The sequence below is a fragment of the Rhinolophus sinicus genome, linkage group LG12 (assembly GCF_036562045.2).
Source record: "Rhinolophus sinicus isolate RSC01 linkage group LG12, ASM3656204v1, whole genome shotgun sequence".
Lineage (NCBI taxonomy): Eukaryota > Metazoa > Chordata > Mammalia > Chiroptera > Rhinolophidae > Rhinolophus > Rhinolophus sinicus.
Genome location: NC_133761.1, coordinates 30,902,899 through 30,915,222, shown reverse-complemented (window position 1 = coordinate 30,915,222; position 12,324 = coordinate 30,902,899). Strand labels below are relative to the sequence as shown.

The following is a 12,324-nucleotide window of genomic DNA, read 5'->3' as shown; positions in this document are numbered from 1 at the left end:
TACCTCTGAGGTCTAGGTGTTTTACAATATAATTAGATTTTTTTCTTTCCCTCCTTCAAGAACGATGTCTGTAGTGTTCTCAGTTATTTTACATGAATGATTGCCTTCTTTCATTCCATCAAAACCAAATGGTTCTCTCTAACTTAATTTCTAACTATCCCATAATACATTCTGAGTTGTCCTCTAATATCTTTATATTTGTTTTCTGGACCATTTATCACTGTTCAGTGAATATTTTATTTATTTATTTATTTAATAGCACAGGGTCTTTTGTGTTGCTCGAAATGCACAGAATTTAATTTTAGTATTTGTAAATATCTGTGGGGCTAGGATGGTGTTTTCAGTGATGTCATAAATCACTGCTAATTATAGGACAAGATAAAAAAATGTAGTGAGAGCTGCCATGTTAAATCTTTTCCTGTGTTCGTTGGCACCACAGCTGTCCGTGGAAACATCTTTTGTTTCTCCTCAGGAGAATGGATGTCTTCATGAGCCTGCTAGATATTTGTATTATCTGCCCTTGCACTAGACACTCATCTAGAATGAGTGTCAATTTATAATGGTGAAATTGCAAAGAATTTGGATCTAATTTATATTATGACCTACTTACCCCCTGAGTGAGAATGGGAAGGTAAGAATTTCCAGACTTTATAAACTGCTTGCCGATGAAACTTGAAAATTACTAATTGGATAGCATTTCCAGTTATGTATAATATTTTCTGATCCCATTTGTCCACAGTTTAACTTCTTCAGTATTTGTGTTACATTGTGCCCTGTATCAGTCTAGTGTACCATGCCCCACTCCTCCCAAAAGGGGGGATAAAATGACAGTCTCTGTCTTTAGGCAAACTAGAATATAGCTAAGGGGGGAAGTTAAAATAAGATAGATTATCACCAAGTGTGAAAATTTATTAGTAAGGTGTGGAGATCACAGAGAGGTCAGGCCATGTTTGTATGGACTATAGTTGTAGGTGAGAGAGAGCACTTGAGGTTGTCTTTCAAGGGCACTGATTGAATATAAGGAAACCTTGAGCAAAATTGTAGAAATGAGAATGGCATGTTTCGGATTAATTCGTTTTTAAAATCATGCCTTAGCTCACCACATGGTCCCACCGCACTTTGGAGAAAACTGTTAGAACTGTATGTAGCTGACAGCTGTTCCTTGGAGGTTCCATTCTGTTGTCACACAGAACCTGTCTGATCCCAGCCCAACTGGAAGAAATGGATATATATTGGTTAGTGGATCTAGAGTGGAACTAGATCAAACCTTGGGCATTTACCGCCTCCTTGATCTCGAGCTTGTAAAATCAGTCAGTGTCATCTGGGAGCTCGCCAAGCCATTTGCCTGCTGCACAGCTGCCCCACTGCTGGTAGTTTGTGGCCTCATATGTGCCCAAAGGCCCTTTCCTCCTCCTTGTCCAGTTAATTCCTTCTCATCCTTTAGGAGAAGACATTCTTTTTCTAGGAAATGACTTTCCCTGGCCCCCCCCATCTCTTCCTCCCCACACCGTGCATGCATTTTGGGTTTCCTTCCTCATGCCACCAGAATACTGCCTTCTCTTATTATCCGTCTTCATATTGTTTGTAAATTCTCTGTCCCTCTCTTTCTGTAAAAATGTTTTCTCTTATTCTACTAGGAGTTCCTTGAGGTCAGGAATTGTGTTTTATCCATCTTTGTAGTTACAGTTCCTTGTACAGTAGATATCCTCAGTAAAAATGTGTTGAATGAATTCATTCTCCAACAGGGAGAGCATAGTTCACTCTTGTTCTTTGGGATTCTGATTTTAATTTGCCCATCTGTTGTCTGGTAGTCTCCGAGATAGTTGGAGAAAGTAGGATCTTCTCACAGAGTTAGGAATGCTTGTGAAACAAAGTGGGAAGACACCTGAACCTGTAGTACCTGACAGAGAAAAGAGGCCGGACGAAAAGGTATTTTAGTTCAAAGTGATAGGCTGAATGGTTTAAGGGAGAAATACATGTCTGAGAGACTGATTACTCTCACTTCTGAACGTTCTACATTATACTTTTTTAAAAAAATTGAAGTATAATTCACATAACATAAAATTAGCTATTTTAAAGTGTACAATTTAATGGCCTTTAGTACATTAAAAATATTGTGCAACCATCATCTGTATCTAGCTCCAAAGCATCTCATCACTCCAAAAGGAAACTGTCCCCATTAGTCATTCCTCATTGTCTCTTCTCCCATCCCCTGATAACCACTAATTTGCTTTCTATCTCTATGGATTTACCTATTCTGGATAGTTCATATAAATTAAATCGTAAGATGTGCCTTTTGTGTTTGGCTTCTTTCACTTAGCAGATGTTTTCAGGGTTCATCCATGGTGTCCCATGTATCTGCACTTCCTTTTTATGGCTGAGTAACACTCCATTGTATGGATGGATCACATTTTGTTTATCTATTCACCAGTTGATGGGCATTGGGGTGTTTCTACCTTTTGGCTGTTGTGAAGAGTGCTGCTATGAACATTCGGGTACAAGATTTTGTTTGCATACGTGTTTTCAGTTCTTTTTGATGTGTACATAGGTGTGGAATTGCTGGGTAATAGGGTAATTCTGTCTAATTTTTGAGGATTGTATTATACTTTTTATATATGCTCATAAGGTTTCCTTTGTACAAATTGACTTTTAAGACTCATTTTTTTAAATTGAATGGTTCATGCTGATATATCATTTTATAATATGATGAGGAGGCTTTGTTTGGTTTTGCCGTACATATTTTTCTACAAAATATTCGCTTTCAAAATTGCGGTATTCCTTTTTGTGAATCCCATAGTTGTGCTTGCTTTTCCATCTAAGCAACAGCAACTTCTTTTTTTATTTTTTTATTTAAACGTTTGTGCTTATTTTGTTTCTGCCTTCCATTAACCATATTCCTCTCTTCCTCTCCAGGAATCTTATATGTTAAATTTCCCTGCATATACTTATTTACTCCCTGGCAACACATCATCTCTTTTCAGCTGCTCCTTCCTTCCTCTCTGCTGGTAATACAAGTTTTGCTCGAAAATTCTTTTTTCTAAAGCTTCTTTTTCTTCTGCAGTTGTGGATGGTTATATATTATTGTTCAAATTTGTTTTTTACACTAAAATACATGATATTTGGTTATCATAAACAAAGATCACTATTGAAATTTCAGGGAAACTGTGTATTATATCTATCTCTATGTAAATACAAAAATTTTTCACACAAAAAGTACTACTGAGTTAACTATTAATTACCAATAAACCTTCAGTCTTGGGGAGGACCCTTTTTAAAACTAGATTCATAAAAGTGTAATATTCTGTATTTTTAAAATGATGAGAATTAATCGGGAATGTTAATCTGAATTTTATCATGGCTATTGTTAGTAAATGTTATGAATATAAGGGCCCTCGTAGTGGACTCCCATGTCCTATTCTTTCATCTGTGCATATGTAAACAAAATAAGGGGATAATTTTAGACATAAAAAAAATACAAGGTAACAGAATCTTAAACCACATGTAAATGTTTTAAGAAAAAGCAATATTACATGTGGCAGTTTTAGGAGCTGGTCTTGTACACCTGCTGTACGATACAGTTTGGGCATAGAAATTCTAAAGTACTTTTGAGTGTTCTCAAGAGTAATACATTACCAATTTAGTAATTATATTAAACGTTATGTGGGGACATTTCTTCTAGCCTCCTAAATTTTAGTTTTATAATTCACTTTCTCAAAAAATTAACATTTTATTGCATATACGTTAAAAAATTAAACCAATTAGAAATCTTATTTACTTATTTTTTTGATACAAAAAGATCTAAAGTTACATAGTTTTGGCAACTTTTAAAAGTCCTTTTGAAGACCATTTATGTGGACAGCAAACAGCTCAAGATTGTGTGTTTTCTACAGGGAAGTACACAAATGCACAACATTTGTAAATCTTACTCTTTTTTTTGTTTGGTAAATCTTAACTCTTGATATGATCTTTGGTAATATAAAATGCAAATTGCATGATCAATAGAGAAAACTCATTTTTCTCTTTAGAATAACAAGAATTTTAATGGATCTGGATGGACCAAGCTGGCGGGAGAAGCTGTCACCCATTCCTTCTGTGCCCACTTCTGCACAAGTGCAGCCTTGGCGACCTGCAGCAGAAATGCTCCAACACCAAGTGAGAGATTCCTGCAGCCAGCACCTACCAGACATCAGAGGTGGGGGTAGCTACATTCGTTTCTCCTGAGGGTTATTTTGAGCTGTGTGTATATTTTCAGAGTAAAGCAGAAGAATAAGAGCATGAACTGAGGCGTCAGATTAAGTTAAGACTCCGTTTTCTTTCTTTCTAGCTACAGAGTCTTAAGAAGTTGCTACCTACCTCCAGTGTCCTAGTGTATGTGAAAGGGGGAAATATTAGTAACTATCTCATGGAGTTTTTCTCAGCAATGAATGGAGATATGCATATAAAATACTTAGCACGTACTGACTGTGTAAGACTATAGTAACCTCCATAGAGGTTAAGTTAGCATTATTATTAAGAAGTAGCAGCATACAACATAAACACCTACGTAGCAGGCACTTCCTTCTATCTTATATCATGGTTGTTAACATATCTTCATTGCCATAGTACCTACCTCATTGCTTTGTGCAGAGTGTTTAATAAATGTGCCTTCACTCTTTCTATTTTAAAGCCAGTTGAAGGCAGGCCCCATTTCTCCTGCCTGTTTAGGAACTCCGTGTATGTTCCCCAGGTTGAGCTTCATCTTGCAGACACTCTGAAATTCCTGAGCCGTGACTTCCCAGTGGCGAGTGTTAGACCCTCATCCTGTCCATTGCCTAGAAGGAAGATACAGGGAACATCTGCCAAGGCTTTTGGATGGTCTAGCAGTCCTAGGAAAATGACGGAGAGCTCTATAATTTTCTTGAGTCCATTATTAATGAGGACTGGCACAAAGTGTTGGCTCAGCGAAGGGTAGCTGGTTATTATTAAGAAAGTGTGTGTATGTGCTAACCATACTGTGGATATGTGACAGCAAATCAGAAGCACAGGTATAAGCCGCTTTTTCTGTTCACAGTGTGCTGATTATTAGGGAGAATGGTACCAAAGGCTTACAAACATTGGGGGGGAGAAAAGCTTGAGGAAAGTTTTTCAGCAGATTGAGGAGAAAAAAATCCGCTGTAATATTTTATTTTAGGGCTGATGTACACCAGGATTTGTGGGGAGTGTCATTTGGCCCCGTTGTGTGGGATCTTATGGAATATTAGGCAGAAATGTTCTGTTATTAGCAATAAAAGATGAAAAATTAACTAATATTTCATGCTGTTTGTACAGATGGACAAGTAAGATTATCATTTACATTCCAGTTTATACTATAAATTCACTACATCTATCAAGATTTTTAGGTCACAGAATTTAAAGGTATATTTTAAATTTTAAGTTAAGGATTTTTATTTTATGTCAAGTTACTTGATAGGATAAAGCTACTACAGAGATTTAAAACTTTAAATGTTAATAACTTTATGTGTGTTAGAAAACTTTGGTTGCGAGTAACACTTAAATTGTAAGGCATGGTTTTGTCTCATGTAACTGAAAGGGCCCAGACAGGCTCTAAAATCATACACGACTCATCAGCGCTCAGGCTCTGGTCAGAAACAATAAAACCATAGAAGTTTAGGCCTCATGTCTTCATATCAATCCAATGGGAGAGCGACACCATTGCTTTTGGTGGCATTAATTTTAGAATGAGTGAATATATTACCCCAAAGCTGTAGCTTTTTTAATCCTGTTGTTCTGTTGGCTCGAATTCTATTGGTACTTATTTGAATGGGCCATGTGCCCACTTCTGAGCCAGCCCCTCTGATGAAGAAATGTCATGCCCAGATTGGCTTACCATGGTCTGTGTTCCTGATCAGTAGGGTCAGCTTCCCCTGAATACATGGGCTGAATAGGAGAGGGGTTATGGCTGCTTGGTACTCCTAGGAAGGAGGTAATGGATCCCAAGCAGGGAGTTAGCCATGATCACTGCAAGACAGTAGGTACTGATAAAAGTTGAGACTCTGATTGAAGATAACAGAAAACCTAGTTGTTAATGACTTAAGCAAAAAGGTGGTTTATTGGCTCTGATTGTGGCAAAGTCCACAGGTGGAGTAGCTGCAGGGAAGGGTGGATTTAGGACTCAGACTGTCTTCCTTAGCCTTCTATGTTGGCCTTTCTTTTGCTATGTTGGCCTCATTCCCAGACAGACTCTCCCTTTGTCTCACAGGATGGCAACATAGCTCCTCCTGTCATCCTCCTGTTCCACGGGAAAGAGCAAGAATTACCTTACTGTCACAAAAATCTTATTGTGGCTCATTGGCTCTTGTAGGCCCACCCCTGACCTATTAGATTATTGTGGCCAAGGGAATATAACATGCTGATTGATGAAACGAAGATTACCCCAAAAGGTAGGGCTAGAGTGGGATTTGCTTTAAACCACAGGAGCAAAGAGTGGAGGAGGTGTGATTTTCCAAGGAAATTTGGGTACTGGACAAATAACTCTTCAGGCTTTAATGGGTTTGTTCATTTTTTGTGAAATAGTTATTCAGCCAAACACTAGATATTTATATCTCCAGCAGAGAAAAGAAGGCATACCAATATGGCGAAAATGGTAGAATTACTTGTATTTTATTTTCTAACTTGAAAATAAAAGTGTCAAAATTGTATAATCATTTTTACTTACAGCCAATTTATCTGTATACAAAGTTTTGTTCCATTTAGACTTTAGCTCTGCATGGTATGGGATCAAGTTAATTTGCAATAGAAGATTTGCTTTTACATATGTACTTAAGATTTTGTAGACCTGCTTATATGAAAACTTCCTCCTTTTTATTTTTTGGGTTTCATAGATGAGAAAATGTTTAAAACCCTTAAAGAAGAAGGAAATCAATGTGTAAAGGACAAAAACTATAAAGATGCCCTTAGTAAATACAGTGAATGCTTAAAGATTAACAATAAGGAATGTGCCATTTATACAAACAGGCAAGTTCTTTGTAACCTTATGTATTTATTATGTTAATATTTTTTATTAAGAAATATAGACATATTAATGGTCAAAGTTTTTTTCCAAAGTTCTGAGAATTTATATAGCAAATTGTCCTAAGTTAGTGTATTTTAAAGAAGTGGGGGCATAAGAGTTCTGGAGAAAAAGGAGCACGTGACGTTGGTGGGCGTGGGAGGTCTGTCGGGGTCAGAGTCACGTGTTCTGCAGGCCGTCATGACCCTTCCTGACTGGCTGGCTGGCTGTGTCTGAACACTGTCCTCCACGATAGCAACAGGAATCAGGAATCACTTGCCTTTCAAATTAGTGTAGTAAGTACCCCTTTTCTCTGGAAGTTTGAAGGTAAGGGACCAGCCTCTTTGTGCAGTAGGAATGGACAGAGAGATTTTCTGGAATGCTGCTCGGGTGTCATCTTTACCATATTATGGTAAAATTATCTAGAATATGGTGATTTGGGGAATTTTAGGTAGATTATGGGGTGACAAGGAAGAAATATAGTTCCTAAAGAGTAGGGACTCACAGCATGAGTTTTTCTAGCTATTTCAGATGAATTCTTTTCAACTTAACCTCTCACTGCTTTGTTTTTGTACATGTTTTCCTCTACTGGCAACCTTTTTGCCAAAAATTTGTCACTAACGTCAACAGGTATTTTTCTGCCCTTCTCCTGTTCAGCTCTGCGGTGTTGGGCGTTAAAGGCCACTCGGTTTTCCCTAGAGACTATACTTGCCTGGCTCTCCTCTTCTTCAGGCTTTTGTTTCCTTGGTATCCTTGGGGCACTAAAGGTGTAGATTCCTTTTCCGCTCTCCGCTCTCTGGCCATTTCATCCTCTCTCAAGCTCCATTTATCACCTTCTAGTGATGGCCCCCAAAGCTCTGTCTCTGAGCTTCGGACCTGAGCACTCCCCGCTTCTGCACTCAGGATGGGTTACCATCCCTGACCCACGCCTCCCTCTCCCCGTCTGTCAGAAGCTCAGGTGTCTTACCTTCTACATTTCTCTTCAGTTGTGAGCCCTTCTCTCCACCCTCACTGCCATTCCCTGCTCTGGGCGACCACCATCGTCTGTGTCTGCAGCACACTTCATGGTGGCCTGCAGTCTTGTTCCCTCTCATCTCATTCTCCACGATGTCAGCCCCTATTTAAAAGCCCATCAGTGGATCTCCAGGAAGTTCAGGGTAAAGCTCAACCTCCTTGCCGTGGTTTATAAGGCCGTTCGTGATCTGGCCTGCTTACTCTCCCAGCCTCATCTCTGCACTGCTGTGTCATATGGAACTTTTCTTCATCAAGAACGCCATGTTCTCTCTCTCACTGTAAGACTTTGCACATACTGTGCCCTTGGCCTCCACTCTCCCCTCCCTACATTCTAACTCTCAGCCCAGGGCCTTTGCATTGGATAATGTTCATTTCATACTCTGGGCTTCATCTTAAGTGTCACTTCTTCCGGGAAGTCTTTCTTGACTGCTCCTCCTCTCTCCTCAGCCCCACCAGATCTGATGAGATTCTCCGCTGTGTCCTCCCAGAGCATCCTATACAGATTTTATTGTGTTTGTTTGTTTTCATTACCTGTCTCTTCCACTAGACTGCAGCCTTTTTGAAGGCTGTGGCTGTATTTTGTTTAGTTGTATCCCCAGTGCCATAATTATATGTATTGCAAGAAAATGCCATAATTGGAGTAGTCTTAGTTTTCCATTGAGAAACAGCTGTGGTATAGAAATAGACTTATTCTAAATATTATTCTTATTTCTGATTTTTATTAGCTATCTAATTTTATAGATATGTTATCTTTACCTTTCATAATTCTGAGTTCCATTACATTATACCAGAGCGCTCTGTTACTTGAAGCTGTGCCAGTTTGAAGAGGCAAAGCTGGACTGTGACCGGGCGCTTCAGATAGATAACAGGAATGTGAAAGCATGCTATCGACGAGCTCTTGCTCATAAAGGACTCAAGGTGAGGAAATCTTTATTTTAATATATAAATTTCAGCTCTGAACAAATCATGTGGTTTCCACGAACGCCAATCTTGAGATCGTGGAATAGGAGCAAGATTTTCTGGAATTTAATCCCAGTCCTGTACTAACCAGTCCTGAAACCTTGGAATAGGCCTCAGATTTTCCCTAATTATAACATAGATAATTTCTAAGATTCCTTCCAGCTCAAAAATTATGATTTATTTCCTGAGGACTGTTGTTATTTACAATAGGTCCACTATAAGGGACAGGAAGGATTTTTTACTGAATTATTAAAGGCCGCCAGCAGTGCCATTGGATTCCTCCAGCAAAGGATTGGGGTTGTCTATGGGATGGGAGGAAGGCACCAGAATGGAGGATGGTAGAGACATAGAGGAGATTGGGAAGTTCATGGTGATTTGGGCCTTAAGCTGGCTGGTGGTCAGTGTGAGACTATAGAATGGCATTCTTCTCTAAAAATAAACCAAACCATTATTTTCAAAGAAGGTATTGTATAATTACGCTTTTGTTGATGCACATGCGTGTGTGTTTATGCCAATATTGTGCTGTTTTGATTACTGTAGCTTTGTAATATAGTTTGAAATCAGGAAGCATGATGCCTCCAGCTTTATTTTTTTAAGATTGCTTTGGCCATTTGGGGTGTTTTGTGGTTCCATATGGATTTTAGGATTCTTTGTTCTATTCCTGTGGAAAAATGCCATTGGTATTTTGAGGGATTGCATTGAATTTGTAGATTGCTTTAGGTAGTATGGACATTTTAATAATAATAATATTTTTCCCATCCATGAGCATGGAATATGGGCTTGATCCTGAAGGCGATGGGAACCTCCAGAGGGTGGTAGAGGGCAGCATAGTGGATCAGCTTCAGGAACATTGCAGAAGGTGGATCTAGGGGGCCCAGCATGAAGCAGGGAGATTGGTGAGAGGCCACCAAGGTGACATGCAGATGGATGCCTGAAGGACGTTAATGGCAGAGGGAAGAGAGGTGTGGTAGTTTGCTAAGGCTCCCGTAACAAAGCACCACAGATCGTGGCTTAAACAACAGAAATTTATTCTCTCACGGTTCTGAAGGCTAGAAGTTTGAGATGAAGGTGTTGGCAGGGTTGGTTCGTTTTGAAGGCAGTGAGGGAAGGAGCTGTTCCGGGTCCCTGTCCTCGGCTGTGCCCGCTGGCTTCTCCCTGTGCTTTAATTTGTCTTCTCTCTATACATGTCTGTGTCCAAATTTTCTCTTTTTATAAGGATACCGGTCATATTGGATTAGGACCCACCCTAACGACCTCATTTTAACTTGATTACCTTTTTAAAGAACCTGTTTCCAAATGTGGTTACATTTTGAGGTCCTGTGGATTAAGGAGCTCAACATAACGAACTTTCAGGGAACACGATTCAGCCCATAACAGAAGGTGAGGGTTAACTGAAGGTTGTCTGAAGGTAAAGTTGACAGGACACACTTAGCGGTAAAATATATGGAAGAAGGAACAAAGGGGGTGCCTCCCAGGTTTCTGGCCCTGGTGGTTAAGTGGTCAGTGTGATCATGGAGGGGATGCAGGAAGAGGGAGAAGTTTGAGGGAGGTGAGGGATAGTTTGGTTTTCACCGTATTGGGTTTGAGATAGTTCTTTTCATTCCATGCCCATTACTGACAGGGATGTATCTAAAAATACATTCTGTAACACTGAGGTTGTGTTGGGAGAGGACGGTCATGTTTTTGTGTAGCATATTAAATGAGTACAGTCTGTCCTGAGTGATCTGTCTTTTTCTAGATCCTAGATCCACTCAGGTTGCAGCAGAGCCACACCTGTACAGATGCTGTGACATGACCCCAGGCCAGTGGAGCCGTGCAACCGACTGCCCTTCCTCTCTCCCTTCTCATTTGTTACAGGGTTATTATAATGGGTAACAGATGAATACCCAGATGGAGAGGTACATAGGGTGAGGTCTAGAAGGGTCCCAAGCGCAGGATCTTCTGTCCCCATGGAACTGGGGTGCACCACCCTCCCAGCATATGGATGGGTTCACCAACCTGGAAGCTCCCGCTGCAGTTTATTTACAGTGCCCTCCCCTTTTTTCATGAGCAACACATTTGTAAACCTCACATAAAGATTTCTTACATGTTGTGTGGCACCATCAATTAAAAGAGGCCTCTTCAAATTTTACTCAACTCTTTTTGAGCATAATGGATTTAGGTACATGACGGTGGGTCTGCATGACTTGTGAGTTCACATAGGTCCAAACTCTTAGAGCAGGTTTACCTCATTCTGGCTGCCTGACGCTTTGAACTTGTTTACCTGACTGAAGGTCAGAGGTATACCAAAGGAAAAGCCAGAATTTTGTACTTCCTTGGAATGAATTCTAAAAATTGTGCTGTGATGCAGAAAGGTAATCCCAGCTTTGAGTAATCCTATCCCACTAGATTATGAGGCCGGCAGCTTGTTTTTCTGGTTTGACTTAACATGTCCTGCAGTTTGAGTTATGTGCCAAATGAATTTCATTTCAGGGTCTTCAGAGGCTACAGCCGCTTATAAAATGTGTCGGCAGCCAGGCCTGGGTCCGCTCCCCCAGCGGGCCGGGAATGAGGAAGGGGCACCAGGAGCAGGTGCCCGGCCTCAGCCCTCAGCTGAACGCTCTGCTTTCTCGAATCTTTTGTTTGTTTTCTAGCTGGCTTTAAAATTTTTTTCTGTATGCCAGCTTTGAAAAATACAGAGCTTTCTTAATGTGCAGCTGTTCTTCCTTCACAAGAAAAGATAACTGAACATTTTACTTTCAGTTACAGTTTGTGTCTTGTGTTGAGCGCTGCGGATGTGTTGGGCTTTGGGAGCATAGGAGTGAGTCAGACACGGTGCCTGTCTTACGGGATCTACAGCTAACGGGGGGGGGGGGCTCCAAGAGCACGATATCAAAAAGTAATATCATAAAGTTATTACAGTGTCAGCAAACCCATGTGATATCACAAACCCATGTGATTATACTTCATCTTTTTTTTATTTTTTTAAGGCCTAATGAGGTCAGTAGCAGCTTTTACTGTCCTTTCTGCCAGTGTCACACTCTCTCTTTCTGTAAGCTCTTTTCCCCTTCACTTTGCGTGGCCGCCATGCGTTCTCTGACAACTGGATCGAAAGGCCACTCCTCCCCCCTCGTTAGTATCCACCTCAACCTTTGCATTAAGGACAGTCCATACTTATTGATTCATCTGTTTACTTGTTTACTATTTGCCTTCATAAGATGTAGCTTTCCTAAGAGCTGTTTTTTCTCTGTGCTCCCAGTTCCTGGCACAGGGAAGTGGTCAGTTGCCATCGGTCACGTGAATGCACCTTACCTGACCACTCTGTGGGATCTGGCATCCGGTCC

At 40.2% G+C, this 12,324-nt stretch overlaps 1 protein-coding gene across 2 annotated transcripts in view; it reads left to right on the top strand.

Moving 5' to 3' along the window:
* Nucleotides 1–12,324, top strand: part of SPAG1 (sperm associated antigen 1) — a 60,929-nt gene that overhangs the window by 43,955 nt on the left and 4,650 nt on the right. The window contains exons 14-16 of one of the 2 annotated variants that reach the window (XM_019757642.2): nucleotides 4,026–4,192; nucleotides 6,861–6,993; nucleotides 8,833–8,959. In XM_019757642.2, coding sequence (XP_019613201.2) covers nucleotides 4,026–4,192; nucleotides 6,861–6,993; nucleotides 8,833–8,959 — 427 coding nt within the window. Of the gene's footprint in view, nucleotides 1–4,025; nucleotides 4,199–6,860; nucleotides 6,994–8,832; nucleotides 8,960–12,324 lie in introns of both variants that reach the window. The other variant, XM_074316847.1, reaches the window with a different exon arrangement.